Here is a 19,608-nt window from a genome sequence, read left to right on the forward strand (position 1 = left end):
ATTCACCTGCCCGCCGCCAACTGTAAGGTTGGACGGGCAGTTAAAAACAGCAGCTAATTGGAACTTTAATGGCCTTAATGGGCCTCTTAATTGTCGGTGGATGCGCTGCTGACTGTCGCGCGCGCGCCCGCCGACCGAAGTGTCGCGCGAGTGCGCGCTGGCGTCAGGACGCGCGCCCGATATCATCGCGGGCTATTTCACGCTCGGGCAGGTTGGGCGCCTGCCCGCCCCCACGACCTGAAAATCCTGCCTCATGTTTTAAAAAGTATAAGTGGAATTTTACGCCAGCGGCATTTTCCAGTCCCCCCCCTCCCTCCCTCCGAAATCAATGGACTTTTGAACGGCTCGTCGCATTTCCCGGTCCTGCCCCCATCACGACGGGGCCCGTAAAATTCCTCTCTCTGTGTTTTTGTTTCAATTATTTAGTGTTTGCAGTTCTTTTCCCTTTTTTTTCTCTTGAAGTTAGATTCAGACAATATGCCAACAATTCCTTTACAGTGAGACATGAAAAGTTAACATTATTTCTTGGCTGCCATTTAAAATGACTGACATAAATTATAATGAAACATAGTGGTATAATTAGAGACATATCTGAAGGTGAATTACCATTGAAATATTTAATATTCTCTATTGAAGGATTGGATTATTCCTTACTTACACTTTGCCTCCAGCTTCCATGAATGAAAAATTAATTTCACTAGAAAGAGTTTCTGATGCATCAATAGATGGTGAGATTTTTAAAATTTATTTAAGACAATTATATTCCAGATGTGTCTCACACACGTATGGAACCTGATCTATCTTACTCTTAATTCCTTTTGTTATTTGAAGTCATAAATCAATTACCTGGACGGACAATATGGCTAAGGAACGAACTATTAAAGACACTGCTGGATGTTGTGCGTTGGGATCACCTTATTGAAAATTCCAAGTAGGTATTCTCTCGATCACTTGTTATTTTTTAAAACTACCCTCTTCTGAACTAAATGTTCTTTTTTTTTTAAAAAAAAAAATAAATTGTTTCTGTCAGAGATCAGGAGAAAATGTTTACATCGCTGGGGCCTGACTGGTTCTTGCTTTTCATGCAAGCTCACCTTCATCCGACTACTGTGATCCTGAGTACGAGACTGGTGCTTCACTTCCTGTATAATCCAGCGCTGTTGACCAAGTTCAGAGACGGCATGGCGGGAAATGTATGGTTGGAAAGCAACACAGCAGTGTGTAATATCTTAATGGGTACGTGTCAATGTATATAAAACTAGAGCTTTCATCATACGTCCGCAAATCCTATTTTTCACATGTGCCCCTTTTTATTTCATTCACTTAATTGCCCGATAAAATGTTGTTTCCATCCGAGCTGTTTCAGACACTTGGGTAACTCTGGCGTTTTGCTGTCTCCAGAAGTTTCTCTTCTATCACTCTGGTGAGGGTTAAAGTGAGAAATTTGGACCCTGATGTGGTCAGATATCTGTAACTGGTCATAGAGCTGGTTCATTTCAAGATGAACAAAGGAGGGGTTAAGGACTGATATCACGAAGTTTACAGCAATTGGCAAAAGAAGTAACACGAGGGGGATTTTTTTACACAGCAAGTTGTTGTGATGCAGAATGCATTGCCTGAAAGGGTGGTGGATACAGATTCAATGGTAACTTTAAAAAGGGAATTGGCTACCTGCTTATTTGCAGGGCTGCGAGGAATGGGTAAGGGAATGGGACAAGTTAGATTGTTCTTTCAAAGATTGCTCTTTCGTAGACAAGATGGGCCAAATGGCCTTCGATGCTGTATCATAACTACGATTCTAAGTTCTGCACAGAAAGAGTGATTATCCTGTGGAATAGTCTTCCACATAGCGCCATGAAGGCGAAAATAATGGATGTAAATCGGGAAGAATTGGACGCTGCAGCGGGTGGGGTGGGAGGGGGGTTTGGTGGTGCAGAAATTTTAGGGACCTTCTGGGTGGATGCATCAACATAAATTAAATAACCTTACTCATTTGTCATCATCTTGTAGTCTGGTTTAGTCTAAATAGCTGCATGTGACCATTAGACTGACTGCCAGGAAACTACAGCCTATTCTCAAGATAAAGAATCTAGCCTCAGAAGATCATGAAGTAGAATCAGTATGGGTGGGAATTATGAATAGCAAGAGTCAGAAAACACTGGTGGGAGTAGTTTATAGGCCCCCTAACCGTAATTATACTGTTGGGCAGAGTGTTGAACAAGAAATTATTGGGGCTTGTAACAAAGGAAATGTAATAATTGCGGGGGACTTTAATCTTCATCACTCTGGTGAGGGTTTAAGTGAGAAATTTGGACCCTGATGTGGTCAGATATCAGATTGGTAACTATCAAATTGGTAACAGTGGTCTAAAAGATGAGTTTGTAGAGTGTTTTTGTGACAGTTTCCTAGAATGATACATTTGGTAACCGACTAAGGATAAAGCTATCTTAGATCTTATTGTGTAATGAAGCAGGGTTAATCAGTAATGTTGTTGTAAAAGATCCACTGGGAAATAGTGATCATAATACCGTTGAATTCCACGTTAAGTTGGAACGTGACATACTCCAATCATAAACAAGAATCTTAAATTTAAACAGAGCCAATAACATAGAGATGAGGGGAGAACTGGCTAAGGTTAATTGGGTAAATAGACCAAAAGGCACGGTGGCAAATGAAGGGAAGGAGACATTTAAAGAAACAATTCAAAATGTTCAACAAAAATACATTCCATTGGAAAAACAACAACTCAGCTATAAAGACCCAAGTCTCCGTGGCTCACTCCGGAAGTTAAGGATGGTGTTGGATTGAAAGAAGAGGCTTACAATGTTGCAAAAAATAGTAGCAAGTCTGAGGATTGGAAATGTTTTAGAAGCCAGCAAAAGGCCACCAAAAAATTTATAAAAGGGAAAAAAATAGAATATGAGAGTAAACTGACCAGAAATATAAAAATAGCTTGTAGAAGTATATAAAAAGGAAGAGAGTAGCTAAAGTAAACTTTGGTCCCTCAGAAGCAGGGACGGGATAAATTATCATGAGCAATGAGGAAATAGCAGAGGTATTGAACAAATAGTTTGTGTCTGTCTTCACAGTAGAAGACACAAGTTTCATACCAGAAAGGGTATTGGAGAAAATTAAGGGATTAAAATCCGACAAATCCCCAGGACCTGATGCCCTACACCCTTAGGTTCTGAAAGAGATAGCTGCAGAGATAGTGGATGTGCTGGCTATGATTCTCCAAATCTCCTTAGATTTGGAAATGGTCCCACTAGGTTAGGATAGGGAAGTGTGAAGTTATTCATAAGAATAAAAAAGCAGAATATTTTTTAAAAGGGAAAACTTTTAAGTGTTGTTGTTCAAAGAGACTTGGGTGTGCAAGGAGAGCAGAAAGTTAGCATGCAGGTGCAGCATTAGGAAGGCAAATGCCAAGTTGGCCTTTATTGTAAGGGGATTGGAGTATAAGAATAAAGAAGCCTTGCTACAGTTGTATAGGGTGAGACCACATCAGAAATACTGCGTGCAGTTTTGGTCTCCACGTCTAAGAAAGGATATACTTACATTGGAGGTGGTACATTGACGGTTCACTAAATTGGTCCCTAGGATGAGGGGGTTGTCCTATGATGAGAGGCTAAGTAAATTGGACTTATATTCTCTGGAGTTTAGAAGAATGAGAGGCGATCTCATTGAAATCTACAAAATTTTAAAGGGGCTTGATAGGGTAGGAGCTGTGAGATTGTTTCTGCTGGTTGGGGAGTCTGAAACACGGGGGGCCAGGATTTCCTGGTCCCACCCATAGCGGGAATCGTCGAAAATTTGATGGACCAGTCAAAGGTCCATTGACTTGCCAGAAAATTCTGGCTGGGGGCACAGTCTCAGGTTAAGGGGCCAATCATTTAGGACTGAGATGAGGGGAAATTGCTTCACTCAAAGGGTTGAGAATCTTTGGCATTCTCTACCCCAGAGGATTGTGGAAGCTCCATCGTTGAATACATTTAAGGTTAGGATGACAGATTTCGGTGTCTCAGGGAACTAAGAGATATGGGGAACGGGCGGGAAGATGGAGTTGAAGCCCAAGATCAGCCATGATCATATTGAATGGTGGAACAGGCTCAATGGGCCGTATGGTCTACTGCTCCAATTTCTTGTGTTCTTGTGTTCAATGGCATCTTTTCCCGTCATGAGTGAATTGAATTGTATATTGTGTTGTTGCATTACCTGAGGTAGTTTTGTGGCCTGAATGGAGCAGAAAAAATTGTATTCAGTTTACGCCCACATGAATAGATTAAATATTTTTGTTCTGAATTGACCCTCCTACCCCCTAAGTGATGCAGGGTTTGGGGTCGTTGTTTAGAAAAATAGAAAAAGTTCTTATTAATTGTGAAATTATGCTATAAATATATCTCCCTTCACTTTTCTCTGACTGATGGTATTATACTGTTCCAAAGGTCTGTGCACATTCTTTGCTGTGTCGCACAAGTGGCAGTTCCTTATGTGCAGGATTCTGCCAATGTGGTTATTGAGCATTAGGTCATTTGCTACCTAAAAATGAGGTTCCTATGATTGTAATTACAGTAAACCGATTACACATACAGTGAGATTTTGTAAAATTGTTCTTTGAGAAAATCATGGCCAAATTTGTGTTGTTGGCAGACGAGGGAACACAGTTAGAGGCACAGAAGGAGGCCATTCTGGCCATCATATCTGTGCTGGCCCTTTGAAAGAGAAGTCATTCTTAGACCCCTTTTTGTCTGTAAATTCGATAACATTGCCCTGTAATCCGTAGAGTCTAGATAAAATATTCATCTGATGGTAGGGATAATGTTGATACAATGTTTACTTTTGATGCTTTCCTGTCAATGTGTGTGTAAACTGTAATGTGTAAAAGCAAACTGAAATGATCAAAATTGTTATGCAGTTGTTGGAAAAATCTTTGTGGGATGCCAACAGAGTACCGAAAGAAATCCTTGTCATTTGCTCTTTGGTTATAGACAATATCAAATCTCGGCCCCGAGCCAGCAGCCAAATGCCGCGTTTAATTCCTGGATTTGAAATGATGCAGATGTTTTTGAACCACCATATCGCCATACCTGAGCTGTACCTGCTCCTGGCTGCATTGTTCTTACAGACGCCAATTAATGAGATGCCAGAAGACTCCAAGGTATTGTCCCCCTAATTCTGGAAAATGTACCTTGCCACTCGCGATGTGTTGCTCTGATTGCCCGATTGACCTACTTTAAGTATTTCATGTGGTGGCTGTGACCTAAAATCATCAGCACAACTTCGACAGAAAGATAAGAGCAAATAAAAACGTTAATTTCGTGTACTCACAACTTTCAGACATCTAAAGCAGTGAAGTGTGGTCACTCTTGTAATTTAGGAAACATGGCAGCCAATTTGCACACAGCAAGCTCTCACAAACATTGAGATAAATAACCAGATAATCTGTTTTAGTGATGCTGGTTGAGAGATGAGTGTTGGCCGGGGTTCCCCTGCTCTTCATTGAGTAAGGCGATGAGATCTTGTACATCCGCCCCCAGCAGGCAAACATTGGTTTACTGTCTCACCTGAAAGATGGCACCCCTGACAGTGCAGCACTCTGCAGTACTGCACTGGAGTGTCAGTTTAAGTTATGCGCTCAAGTCTCTGCAGCGATTTTTGAATCTATGACCTACTAATTCAGCGATGAAAGTCCAACACTAAGCCAAGGTTAAGTGTGGAATAAAGAAGTAAGGCCTTCCATGTTATTAACAGGGAAATAAAGGATATTTCATGGGTGAGATTGGCAAAAGTCCATCTTACTGCTTATTGTTTGCTAAAATTATGTTTTTAATAAAAGATAACGCCTAATATTATATGCTCTGAGAGAGTGTTACAGGACTACCATTCAGTCAATGGGCTGTGACATGATCACAAACCATGGGTGCGGCTCTCAACACTGATGGAATTTGTGAATGAATTATCCTCTTTAACAGCAAAGTGGCATCTTCAATTGAAAGTTTTGAACATAAATACTTCACAAAACTACATTCTATTTATACTGAGGAGATCAAGTGTTGCAAGCAAACCTTTATAGTGCATTACACAAAGATTTTTGTGACGAATCCTTGTATTGTTATATAGTTACAGACATGATCTCACTTCTCCCATCAAAACCCATCTGAAATAATATTCTGCCAGTGGTTTATTGTTATTCTAGCTCCAATGCAACAGTAAATACAGCTATTTGCACCTTGTCTGCCAATACTAATGATAGATTTGTTGGGTTTCTAGGCATATTAGGGTCGCTTGCTATTGTCTGTCAATCCTGCCGCTGTCTGATGGTTGGAGTGAGTTCAACCTTCTGACCTCAGCACTCTTTAGCTGTCCTGGTTCCATTCCATCGACAACACCTGCCATTTACTCCGGCCCCATTTAAAAACTTGCATTATCACCATGACAGCATGCCAAGTAGAATGTCCAACAGTGCAAGATGATCCAGAGGGTCCTTGAGCACCCAGTTTGCACAGCCTAAAGAATCTCCCAAATGCAATTGAGGGACATGGAGACGGGTTTAGTGCTGGTATTCAGGTGTAAGAACAGCGAGTGACAGCTGGTAGTTGTGCAGAATGAGATTAGTGACAGTGTATAATTACTGAATATAGTTTGCATGAAGCAGGACAATAACATGTGATTCACAGTAGGGTGTAACAAGGTGCATTTATATCTTCTGCAGTGACATACACATAATTATATAGTCGGTATGTACAGTATAAAAAGGTCCGGTAAAGATAAAATCACCGGGACAGTTAATCGATGACATGTAACATTGGACATTTTTATAGCAACACTGCCCCCATCAATAGCAGCAGAGATAAAATGGGACTGCTGAAATTATATCACTAAGCTGTTTGATATGGTGTTTGTAGGGAGTGGTTTTAGTGAGAATATTGATAACTCACATACAACACCAATACGAATATAAATATGTTATGCTGACTCTTAATTCCAAGGATTTGGTTTGGAAACGCACGAGGAGCAGGAATAGGCCATTCAGCCCCTCGAGCCTGCTCCGCCATTTAATAAGATCATGGTTGATCTGACAGTAACCTCAAATCTGCATCCTGCCTACTGCCGATAACCTATCACCCCCTTGCTTACCAAGAATCTATCCACCTCAGCCTTAAAAATATTCAAAGACTCTGCTTCCACCGCCTTTTCAGGAAGGGAGTTCCAAAGACTCATGACCCTCAGAGAAAAAATTTTGCCTCATCTCTGTTTTAAATGGGCGACCCCTTATTTTTAAACAGTGGCCCCTAGTTCTAGATCCTCCCACATCCTCTCTACATCCATTGTGTCAGGGCCCCTCAGGATCTTACATTTTTCAAACAAGTCGCCTCTAAACTCCAGCAGATACAAGCCTAGCCTGTCCAACCTTTCCTCATCCGACAACCCGCACATTCCAGGTATTAAGTGCAGACTTAATTTCATTAATCTGCTTTGTTGAGAAACATTTTTTTTAAAAAATGCTAAGGGCAGGATTTTCAGGTTGGCGGGCGGCCGCAATTGGCGGCCCGGGAGTGACTGGAGAACCGACTGCTGCCCGCCATCGGCCCCAGACCACGATTTCACACTGGCTGGGAGCTGAAGAATTTAAATTTACATAAAAACAGATTCTAAAATCTGGAAAAAGAAAAGCCCACGCATCAGAACGAGTCACCTAAACAAATGGATGCTGAAATTTACGTCAGCACATTTTTGCCTTTCGTTAAATTAATCTCGGAAACCCCGTCCCGCCCTTGGATGAGGTTTCCTGAGAAATGCCAAAGCCGCCTGCTCTATTCGCCCGCCTGCCAACCGTGACGTTGGACGGGGCAACGAAAAATCCCGGTTAATTTGCGCCGTTAATGAGCTTAACAGCTCTTGATTGTCGGCGGGCGCACTGCTGACTCACGCACGCGCCCCCCCCCCCACCCCGGACCGAAAATGGCGCACAAGTGCGCGATGACGTCAGGATGCTCGCCCAACGCCGCCGTGCGCTATTTTACGCTCGAGCGTGTCGGGCACCTATCCCCAGGCCGAGCGAAACATTCTAGCCTAAGAATATTTCTGACTGAAGTCCTGTTAAAATATGCGCTGTGGAAATGCACTAAGGTGTTAACCCAACTGAGTGGGAAAACACAAAGAACATTCCGGACCTCCTTCGTGCCGTGACTGACTGCCTTTAGTGATTCTGCTTTGTTCCTGCCATGTAAAAATTAATAGGCCGGTAGTTTAAAAAAAGTCGAGCACAAAAGGTGGAATGTTCGATGCTTTGTTTTCCAAATGATGGTGTTTGGTGAGCGACCAACAATCAGGTTTTTAAAGCATGAATTGTTTCCCTAGCAGGACCTTGACACGATGATGACTCAGCTTCTCGAACAAGTGAAACCAAAGCCGTCTGAAAAGTCTGCAAAAATCTCAAACGGATTGTGTGCGGAAGCCGCCTTGGTTCTGCTGGGGATGGTGAGAGCTATACTGAGCAAGGTGAGACAATGCACTTGATGTTGAAACTTGCTCTCAAATATTGGGGCTGTGAAACACAAACTATCCCCCTTAGCTAACCAGGGTGCCATAGAAACAGAGTGCCTGTTGCCTTGAAACACTTCAAATTTGAACTTTTGGTGCTGGAATTTGCTGTTTGTTGACAAGGGGGGAAGGTCATGAGCAGGCTATGTCTACTGTTCCAATTAGCAGTCCCAGTGGGAGAGGCTTCTCAACAACTGTGCAACCTCAGACTTACTCCCAAGTCCTTACTATTGCTGTCGTCATTGGTAAATTGCTGAAATGTAATCGCATTTAAAATTTGAGCAGAAAGTGCAATACAACAATATATTTAGATTTCCTTGTGCAGTTTCTCAGATACTTAATGTGCAATAACTCCATAAAGTCTATGAAGTTTTCCAAGTGACTTCCCAGGACTGTGCAGTACAATCATTACGAAGCACTGTTTCAGATGAATTTACAAATAGATAGAGTAGAATGTCTAAACATGGGTAAATGTTGACAGTTGATATTGAGTTGCTGAGGTACTGTTCTGTTGCCATCCTGCTCAAGTAGCCATCCTTTATATTTGAGCCTGAACAGGGGGTTTTAGTTAACTCTTCTCGCCCAGCTCCACACACGTACGCCTACTAGGAGTCGCTCTGTAGCAATGAGAGGCAGGAGCCCAGGTGGAATTTTCCCTTCATATTCCAGCATTATGCTGAGCCTGTCATACACCAGTTGCTACCTAATTGGCTAATGCGACGTAAGACAGGGCCTTGAAACGAAACCATTTGTGTGGCCAAATACCATGCTGGGCAATGTCTTTCACCTTTAGATGCTCAAGCTGGCTAATGAGCTGTAATTTCTGGAGGATTGGCACCTCTAATGTGTAACACATCAACCTTTTCATAAACCAAGATCTCAGGAAATTATTTGTGACCAAATGGTTGTTATTTTAAACTGACGCAATCATTTTAGAGAATCAGCATTTTCAACAAATCTGCTCACTGACAATGATAGAAAGACGGGGATTATACTCTCTGGCTGAATTATAGTTTGTTCTTTCTCTTCTCAGCTCATGCTTTTCAGGGCTCTCCCACCATGGTTGTAATTGCCAAATCCTTCCAAATCTGTTTCTAGGAAACTTCACTTATTTCCTGCTTTCCTTTCTCAGTGCTTATTTCGGGTACAGAGTGTTAAAATGAATGATCTAAAATTGTGATATCCCAAGCTAATTCTGAAGCTATTTTTAACCAAGCCCAAGTGGCCTGACCAGATGAATGTATAAGTTCGGTTCACTTCTAGTTTCATTTCTTAGGGCCTGAATATCCTTTCTTGGGAAACCAGAAGTGTTTCTCTAAATGGCAACTCTTTATGACGATAATAATGTCTAATTTATAGTCCAAACATCTTCGGGCAGATATGAGTTTTACCTTAAAGAAGTGACTTGATACTTCAGGCACTTCCAAAGTAGTTTGTTGCACTGACTTTATTTTAAATAATTTATTTTATGTCCAGATGATTTTTAAACCAATGGCTGCATTGGAGAACCTCTGCAAGGTTAGCATTATTACAAAGTAATGCTGATTAACTGCTGAATGTGCAGACTACTCAGTGGAACAAGGGACCAACATTTTTAACTCATGCACAAGGAAAAAGACTTCCGATTAAGCAAAGTTATTAGTGATTCCTGAAAGTCAACTCCATCAGTTAGATAAAAATGCGATTCCGCAGGTGTTAGTTAAGCAGGAGTTAAAAACCATAATCATTGTGAGCTTATTTATTTGGGAAGTGATTTATGCTTAATTTTATTGGGGTTCTTACAAGCATGGAGGGTAGTTTAATACTCCCTATAGTCTGGTAAAGCAGATTTTCTCTCTCTTCATGAGTGTCTGTTTGGCACGTTAAAAATCTTTTATAGACTCCCAGATATTATTTTTATTATTTTATATTGAGCTCCTGAAACCATTTAACTCCATGACTGAGTCAAGCTTCAAATGTTCTGCAGGAAAATGCTGATTCTGTAAAATATAGTGAACCGCTGCTCGACTGGTAGGATCCTCCTGGAAGAACGTGTATTGCGTGGGGTTCAAATAATATTAAAACATGATTAGTACTCAGTGCTGAGCAACGTTTAGTTAGAGCTCTGTTTGCTGCAGGATGACCCTTGAGGAGATGTGTTTAATGTAATCATTTTATAGATAACAAGAACTGGTGAATTTGACTGAGTTGTAAACAATTCAGCTGGTAACAGCTTTATGGGGACGACTTCTACTAGCCAAATGCTTTTCATTCTTAAAGATGATAATTACAATCTTCCTATTATTAATCAATGCAGTATGCATTTATTATCATGTTAAAGTTATTTAAGTGCCTTTTCCCCTGGAAATTGTGCAGAAGTATTATCTGATAGATTTAAAGATGTTTGAGATTAATTTTGAAGTAGGCTCAGTATTACTCAGCAGTAGCCATTCATATATTAAACAGTCAACCAACAAAACTAACTCTTTGTGACACAAGATCTTGCTTTCATGTTCTCTACTCTTCTCGTTGTCAGTTCATTGTCACTCTGCATTTCCAGACTCCCCATATAATTTGAGACATCTCAACTTTAATCAACAATGTGGTCTTTTCTATAGCCACGTCCCATCACTACCCTACTATGCTGATCTTCAGCAGTGTGGTATATTTTGTTTTATTCATTCATTCACTGGTGAAGCCAACTTTTCTTACCCATCCCTCACTGCCCTTGAGAAGAAGGTGAGTCACTCCTTGAATACAACTGAGTGCTTGTACGGCCATTTCAGAGGGCAGTTAAACATTGAGCACATCGCTCTGGGTCTGACGTTACAGGCGGACTGGATCAGGATGGAAGATTTCCTTCCCTAAGGCAAATCAGTGCATTTGATGGGTTTTTATGACAATCCAGCAGTTTCAAGGCCACCATTACTGAGGCTAGCTTTTCACTCCAGAGTTATTTAATTAATTGAATTGAAAATTCTCCTGCTGCTGTGGTAGGATTTGAACTCATGTCACTAGACCATTAATCCAGGCCACTGGATAGATTAGCCCAGGCCTCAGTAACATAATTATGCATGATCTATCCCCCACAATTTACTCAACATAGCAAGCTCAATCAATGTTATTGCATGACATTAGTCTAAGATGACAAAAGACCTTTCAGGCTGTTGAAACAAGTTCATTCACCTAACACTCAAGCTGCCTAGGTTAACATTTGAATACTACTAATATTTTTATTCCAAGTATTTGTCACCTATTCTGTAAAGGAGTTGGTCCTGATTGTTGTTTTATGTTTACACCTCACTCATTTGAATCAATGTCCTCTTGTCCTACTTGCCTTACTTTGAAGTGATATTCTGCATTTTCCTTATCTATGAACCATTTAATATCTTCAGTAATGTCCTCCCTTAACCTCCTCTCTCAACTGTTGACCTGGACCAACTCCAACTTGTCCTCACTGTTGCCCCCCGCCACATATTTCTGGTTTCTCTTCCCTGCACTTCCTGATCTTTGGCTTCAGAAGCCATTCATCGGTCTTTCAGAATTGGTCAACTCTGTCGCTATGTTGACATGTCCCGAGGTGCTTGGAGCTTATTGTCACTGCAGGTTTGAGATAACTGAACATAGCCGGGTTACAACTGATCAGTAATCGGATTGTTGCTGTTTCTTAGCCAATCTCAGACGCTGCTGGCTCGTGGGAGGTCATTTACCCTGGCAGTGTGATGCAGTTTTTCAGCCTTGTCTACTACATGATCCCAGATGAACCCCTGTGGAGGTCACCAGAGTTTCTACACAGCCTGGCAGCTGCTGGTTTTCCCATGGCTGGAGCGTTCTATTACATGGTACGTCTCATCAGTGCAGTTTAGCATCTCTATGGGTTTTCTCACTCCATTGTGGGAATGTTTCAAACTGATCCTCAAGAAATATTTTGTTTTTCTACAGCTGCCTAGTTAGCGATCACGCGGGTTTTATTGCAGAGAGAAAAATGTTCCTCAAATTTTGGCAAGGTAATTGATTCCAGAAATGCATCAGCCGCTGAGAGAGACGAGACAAACAGGGCGGAATTTAAAGTGAGGGGCGTGTTCAGAGGTGGGACGGGGTGTGTGATGGGCAGGAGGGAGGGTGCAGGGTGAAAGGGTGATGATGATTCTGCCTTCTTCTCACCTCCCCTCACTCAAACTCCGATAGGTCCTGGGCGGAAGGTTTGCAGGTGGCCCCACCATCCAGATGCCTCATCCTGCCACCATTGGTATTCAACCAGCAGTGGGCAGGGGACTCACCACGCGAGGAGACCACCCAGGGTTTGCCCGCGGCCTTCGGGGGTTGGGCGGGAGTGGGGGAGGGGGTGGGGGTGTGGCAGGGCGCTCCTCGTTTAAAAGCTCTGTGCCCGATCGGGATCAGGAAGGGGTTCGCCTCCAGGAAGCCACCCCTGCCCTAGCTGGCGAACCCACCCCTGCCCCCACCATTGCCCCCCTGCTGGTGGGACCCCCCCCATTCCCTGGTATCCCCATCCCACCTCGCTTACATGTCTCTAGAGGATTCTCTGGATAGGCCCTATAGCAATACCAGGGGGGGCCAACACTCCTGGTGGCGCTGCTAGTACTGCAGAGCCGCCAGTCTCTGATTGGCTGACAGCTCTCAAGGGTGGGATAACTGCTCCGCACTAGAGTGTTCAGCGATTGAACCATCCCAGGGGAGACCCGGGGGGAGCAGGGAGCCCCGGGGGGAGCGGGGAGCCCCGGGGGGGAGCGGGGAGCCCCGGGGGGAGCAGGGAGCCCCAGGGGGAGTAGGAGCCCCAGGGGACCTGATAAAACATTGCCCACGCCATAAAACAGCTGGTGAGGGCCGTCGGGCTGGAGCGGGCACCCCGCCCCCTAACCTGCCCAACCCCTCCCTGCCCAAGGCCCTGGATTTACCCATCTCCGGGATCTAAAGGGCCACCTTCTTCCTGGTTGCAGTCCAGGCAGCTCTCACTATGGCGGCCTTGGCCAGCCGCTCCCGAGGGTGGGGCTTCCTCCCAGTGAGGTGGGGTGGAAGTCCTGCACTCGGCCTGTCTAGCCCACCCGCAGCGCCTTATGGCATGGAGCAGGTTGGCTCCACACTGGCTTTGCTTCCGGGATGCGGCGGTGAGAGGGCCTGAGCTATCTGCCCACCACCTCCCTCTACCCATGCCCAGTAATATTCTGCCCATTGTTGAATTGGCTGTCCATTAAATACCTGATTGATTCCTTCGTTCCAATGGTTTCAGTAGAAGGTAGATTGATTGTGGTGTATTGAGGGCTGTGATCTCTTATCACCCATGTTACACCATTACTCAAGGTTCATATTAGTCACTCCCTGTTGTCACATTCAGTGCACCTTTGCTTTTGACCTTCCTATGGTTAACGGTTAAGCCTAAAGCTGTCTGGATTGACCCAGAAAGAACAGATTTCATTCCCATCTTAACAGGAATTTTGGAAAATTGAAATCCAAACTCAAACTGCACAGCTTTATTGCAAAACATAGTGAGCCACTTGTACAGTTTTAGTGTATCACCCCTAAAAATTTCATATTTATACAGGATTTAAAATGTAACTGTGAATGTTGATGAGGAATGCCTTAAAACCTGTCCAGTTCTAAGGAATTCCCCTTTTGCTATGCTCTTTCCACACTAGTGTGACAATGATGGCTCAGTTGGTAGCACTCTTGCCTCTGCCACTCACAATTGGCTCTGGGTTCAAGTGCCACTCCAGAATTTGAGCATGAGAATTGAGGCTGAGACTCTTGTGCAGGCCTGAGGGAGTTGGGGATGCTGTCTTTCCGATGAGAAGTCAATCCAAGGCCCATCCCGCCCTCTAAGATTCCCCCATGGTACTATTTTGAAGTAGAAGGGAATTATCCCTGGTGTCCTGGCCAATATTTATCCCTCAATCAGTGTCACAGAAGCAGATTATCTGGTTGTTATCACATTGCTCTTTGTGGCATTCTGCTGTGAGCAAACTGGATTTTCCTGTCAGCAACTACCCTTTGAAAGGACTTCATTGGCTGTAAAGCACTTTGAGAATCCGGTGGTTGGGAAAGTGCAATATAAATCACAGAATCACAGAATTTTAACGGCACAAAATAAGACCATTCGGTGTCTGCTCCAGCTCTCCAAATGAGCGTTGTGACCTAGTGCCATTGCCCTGTCTTTTCCCCGTATCCCTGCACATTGTTTCTATTCAATGCCCTCTCGAATGCCTCGATTGAACCTGCCTCCACCGCACTTCCAGGCCGTGCGTTCCAGACCAGAACCACCCGTTGCGTGAAAAAGTATTTTCTCACGTCACATTTGCTTCTATTTGCAAATCACTTTAACTCTGTGCCCTCTCGTTCTTGATCCTTTTACGAGCGCCAGCCCCCTGGTGATTTTGACATCTCTTTTTCTTTTTCCACGTTTAATAGGCTGACGGAGAAGCCTCATCACAGGAAAACCTGACTCGCAAAGCTGAGCAGCAGTCACATTTGTCAACACATCCAGCAAGGAAGCAAGTCTCTGATTTTATACACATCCTTCTTTTGTACAGCTTTCTGAACATTCCCGCCAGCAAGCAGCTGCATCCTATTGAGGTCCTAGTCGAGGTCAGTGTTGTAAGATGTTGTGTCTAGCTCAGTAGGTCTGGCGAAGAGGCTCTGAGTATTGTATAGTTTAATAGTAAGTGTTTATTGACTACTCATAACTGTGTGTGTACGAGGTCTAAGTTAGGAGCTGTTTCCACGCTTGCCTCCACACACGTCTCTGTCCGCTACAAGTATGCCCTCTAGACTTGGGTCATGTGTTCCTTTACATCACAGTATGGGTGGTACTGTACCCAGTCCCACATTAACCCTTTCCATGCCAGATCCTTATACTACAGCCAGTGCTGTGTTTCATTCAAATATCATGTCATCCCAGATAAGTCAATATTTTACATTCCAGTTTCACTCTGTTACTGTATATTTGTTTGGACCTCAGTTTATTGTCTATAAATGACTGTTCACCACATTCATTTAAGATGTTTAAGATGATGGCCACCTGCATTTTTCTTAACATTTTCGGAATTAAAAACTGGGTGCACGGTTGACCAGAAATCCTGGCAAGCATTTAACAATTAATGGCCAATTACACTTGTGTATGTTTTCATTGATACATTGGTGTAGATTGTCGTACTGATGCAGGACTGGTTGAATTTTCTCTGATACAGGACTGGCATAGGAACATAAGGAACAAGAGGAGGAGTAGGCCGTGCTGCCTCTTTAGCTTGCTCACCGTACAATAAAATCGTGGGGGGCGGGGTTTTCCTGTCCCGCCTGTGGTGAGAATCCTCGGGGTGGGACAGATAATTTGATGGACCAGCCAAAGGTCTGTTGAATTTGGGAATTTGGAAATCCCAATCAAGGCTTCTCTTTCCCTTCAGTTCTACTTTCCTGCCCTAACTCCACACCCATTGATTCCCTTAGCGCCAATTATTTTAAGAATACTCCCTCTGATACATTACTGGCATATACTCAATTTCAAACAGCGCTGTGTCTCCGATACAGTGGCAGAGAACACTGCTTTCCCCAGGGTCTCCCTAGCTGCAAGAGGACTATCTGGAGCAGCATGGGAAGAACACTTAACTTTCTATTCGTATAATTATGCAAAAATGAATGCTGTGCTGAAAAGATTGTGTCTCATTGAGTTAGCAAGCTCACAATAGGTTCGAAATTCCAGAACCAATCCTTTTAAGTCAGTGAATGAGTCCATTAAAATAGCGAACCAAGTAATGCTACAAGAGCATTTTAATATCTGCCTGCAATTAGCAGTGACTTTCAGTATAATTGCTGAAGGAAATTCATAGGCAAGAATTTTACATCCCGCGAGTGGACCCGCGCCCGACTCGAACGGACGTGAAATAGCGCGAGGTGACGTTGGGCGAGCGTCCCGAAGCCATTGCGCACTCGCGCGACATTTCGCTCGGCGAGCGGACGCGACAGTCGGAAGCGCACCCCCCGACAATTAAGTGGGAAATTAAGCCCATTAACGATGCAAGCAACAGGGATTTGTCACGGCCCCGCCCACATTTACATTTGGCGGACGGGTCTTTCTCCCAGGTGGCCTTCGCATTTTTCCTCAAACTTCAATCCAGGGACGGGATGAAATCTCCGTGGGGGGAATAAGAGTACTATCTGGGTACTGTTTTTTTTATATGAGGTGTGCTTTCAGGTGCTCGATTGTGCTGCACGGACATATTTTGCAGCATTTTTTGTCGTGACCTTTAGCCTGCGGAGGTCCGTGCAGCTCCCTGGGGCAGCTGTCTGCCTGCGTGGAGCTCTCTGGGGTCGCTCACCTGTACCCTCGGTCAGGTCAGCACCCGCCCCTGCAGCGCTGAGCATTACAGCGCGCGTTTAATGCTGGCTGGCCGTTAATTGGTGTGAAATCGCGGTTGAGGGCCCATTTCCTGTCCGCTCCCGGGCCCTCCGATCAGACTTCCTAAATCATGATTTCTTATTTCTTAGCGTAGGTAACGACTGAAAAATTCAGGCCATAAACTCTATACGAATTGAATTATTGATTTCACTATTTTCTAGATTTATCAGTGTGAATTTTCTTTATCCGTAGGTCTCACCAGAGAGAGCTACTGGTGACCAGAGAAAGAGTTTCCAAACTGAGATCCTACTCTTCATTATGGACATATTTCACATCATCAGTGAGGAACAGACTGTTACACAGATCTTGATTGGAGAAGGTCAGTCACATGTAATACCCTTGATATTCATTCTAATTACCTCAAGTCTGGGACACCGGTTTACAAACAATATCTAACAAAGCTTAGGTATCCAAAACTCTTCTTCCCCGTGTCCTACTTTGCACCAAAGTTCCATGTGCTCATCACCCCTGTGCTCACTGGCCTCCAGTGGTTCCTGCTCTCGTCTCATCCTGGTTTCCAAATCCCTCCACTGCCTCCACCTCCCCTACGCCTGTAACCTCCTCGAATCCCAAAACCCTCCAAAATACCTGAACTGCTCCCAATTCAGCCCTCTCGTGCATCACTGATATGTAGTTGTGCACCATTAGCGACCGTGCCTTCTGTTGTTTTGACCCTATGCTCTGGAATTCCCTCCCTAAACCTCTCAGCTTCTTCAAAATGGTTCTTTCTTCCTCTTTTATTGAATAGGTCAGAATGCCACTCACAAATCCACTGAGGGGACCTTGACTACAGTATTTGAAAATATTACATACTTCAGCCAAAAATTTGTCGACAAGCTGTATGCAAGAATGTTTGATGTGAACCCTGAAAAGATCCTCCGTTTCTTAACTGAACAGATTTGTGTGGTGAGATACATTACTCTATTCTGTAAAGTGCTTTTACAGAAGGGTTTAATTTTTTTTGATTTAAATCAATGGCTCTCCAGAATGGGAAATGGCAAATTTCGTGTTAGCTCATGAAAATAAGCGGGGGAAAGAATATTTTAAATAACCGCCACTCCATATTGGCCTGGCACACCTGCACTGAGAAATAAGAAATCATGATTTTTGATGCTGATGGGAAAGATCGATGGAAAGAGAGATCGAGGTAGACAAAGAGCCATCTATCTCAAGGGCCTTGCATAATGGACGAATGTACCACTAATGAAGATGATCCACGTCCCCAGAGCAAGACGAACATGGAGGTCCATGGTCACTAATGCCCTCTTAGGCATGGTACCTGAAGAGAGAGAAAGAGAGAGAGATACCTGCGCTACATGTTAAATTTGTAATTAGACTTTCCCCAAAATTTCAACGTCAGTAGCAATACAGAGGACAATTCTAAAACTGTCTGTATCAGAGATAAAAACAGAGAATATTGTTTACTATGCACAGTTTTACTCTGGTTTATCATTTTCGACCAAAGTGAAGCAGGAAGCACCGGTCAACTCAAAAATAATGAAACCAAAAAAATAGAGGAAATAAGCACTGAAAATTCTAGAAAAATATCTACCGGAAACCCTATGCTCCCTAACTGTACAATATTTTCAAATTGCTTTGCCCTGTATAGTTTAAATGTGAACCATGCTCAACTTCATGGCACAACAAAATACCAGCGCTGACTAATTTTAAAAATCTGATTATAATTAGATAGCTTGGATGGAACCTTCTAAGGACTGAAGCTCCTATTTCTCTTGTGAATCTCAGGTTACGCCTATTTGGCATCAATTTACACTTTCCATGATTCAATGCACAGTATGTTATTTTAAATAATTTGCTGCTGTGCCATTAAAGGCAGTATATAAATGTAAGAGATTGTTGCCGTGTTTCCCTACCATTTTCATTATGTATAACTTCCCTCCCCTCCCGTTAGAAAACCGTACATTAACTAGTGAAGAATGAGATTACTCACATCTCACTTGCTCGCCACTTACCTAAACTCTCCCTCTGATTTTATCAGCTTAATTTTCCCAGGAGCATTTTGTAGTCATTCAGTCCAGTGCCTCGTTGCTGTCACTCTCTATGGCTTTGATTAGGAGCCGGTGTTTTAAGGACAGAAGGAATTTGCATTTATATGGCTCCTCATTGCATCACACTCAATGGATTGAGGTACAGTCACTATTATGTAGAAAAGTGCACAATGCATAGCAAGATCCCACAAACAGTTTCTCTGTTTTGGTGGTGCTAGTTGAGGAATGAACATTGAATAGGACACCGGGAGAGCTCTCTTCTCCTGCTTCTGGGGTCTACCTGAACAGGCAGATGAGGATTCAGTTTAATGCTTCATCAAAAATTTGGCAACTCCAACAATATAGCACTCCCACTGGAGTGTTTCCAAAACTTTCTGATCCAGAGTGCAACCAACTGAGCCAAGCTAACATTCTTTTTTTTTTACTTTTGCTCTCAACTTTCTCTATAACTTTCTGATTGTAAAAAAAGTTTATGGAAGTTCTTTCTGATTTATATTCCATGAGCAGGGTGAGCTGATAACTTACTTACAAGTGGTCAAATTATGAATGAGTCTTCAGAACATCAAAGTGGAGGACCAGAGACTACCCGGCCATCCCAATGTTTGAAAATCCCATGTTGTTTTCACAATTCACTCCACATTGCTCCACAAATGTTTCAATTGTTGTCCCTGC

At 43.2% G+C, this 19,608-nt stretch overlaps 1 protein-coding gene across 1 annotated transcript in view; it reads left to right on the forward strand.

Annotated features, from left to right (window-relative positions):
- wdfy4 (WDFY family member 4) overlaps positions 1-19,608 on the forward strand; it is a 241,555-nt gene that overhangs the window by 75,563 nt on the left and 146,384 nt on the right. Inside the window, exons 26-34 of the mRNA XM_078530732.1 lie at positions 637-728; positions 832-931; positions 1,031-1,236; positions 4,986-5,155; positions 8,359-8,499; positions 12,192-12,362; positions 14,944-15,120; positions 17,120-17,246; positions 17,676-17,833. Coding sequence (XP_078386858.1) covers positions 637-728; positions 832-931; positions 1,031-1,236; positions 4,986-5,155; positions 8,359-8,499; positions 12,192-12,362; positions 14,944-15,120; positions 17,120-17,246; positions 17,676-17,833 — 1,342 coding nt within the window. The remainder of the gene's footprint in view (positions 1-636; positions 729-831; positions 932-1,030; positions 1,237-4,985; positions 5,156-8,358; positions 8,500-12,191; positions 12,363-14,943; positions 15,121-17,119; positions 17,247-17,675; positions 17,834-19,608) is intronic.

This window comes from Cetorhinus maximus, chromosome 27, assembly GCF_964194155.1.
Source record: "Cetorhinus maximus chromosome 27, sCetMax3.hap1.1, whole genome shotgun sequence".
Taxonomy (NCBI): Eukaryota; Metazoa; Chordata; class Chondrichthyes; order Lamniformes; family Cetorhinidae; genus Cetorhinus; species Cetorhinus maximus.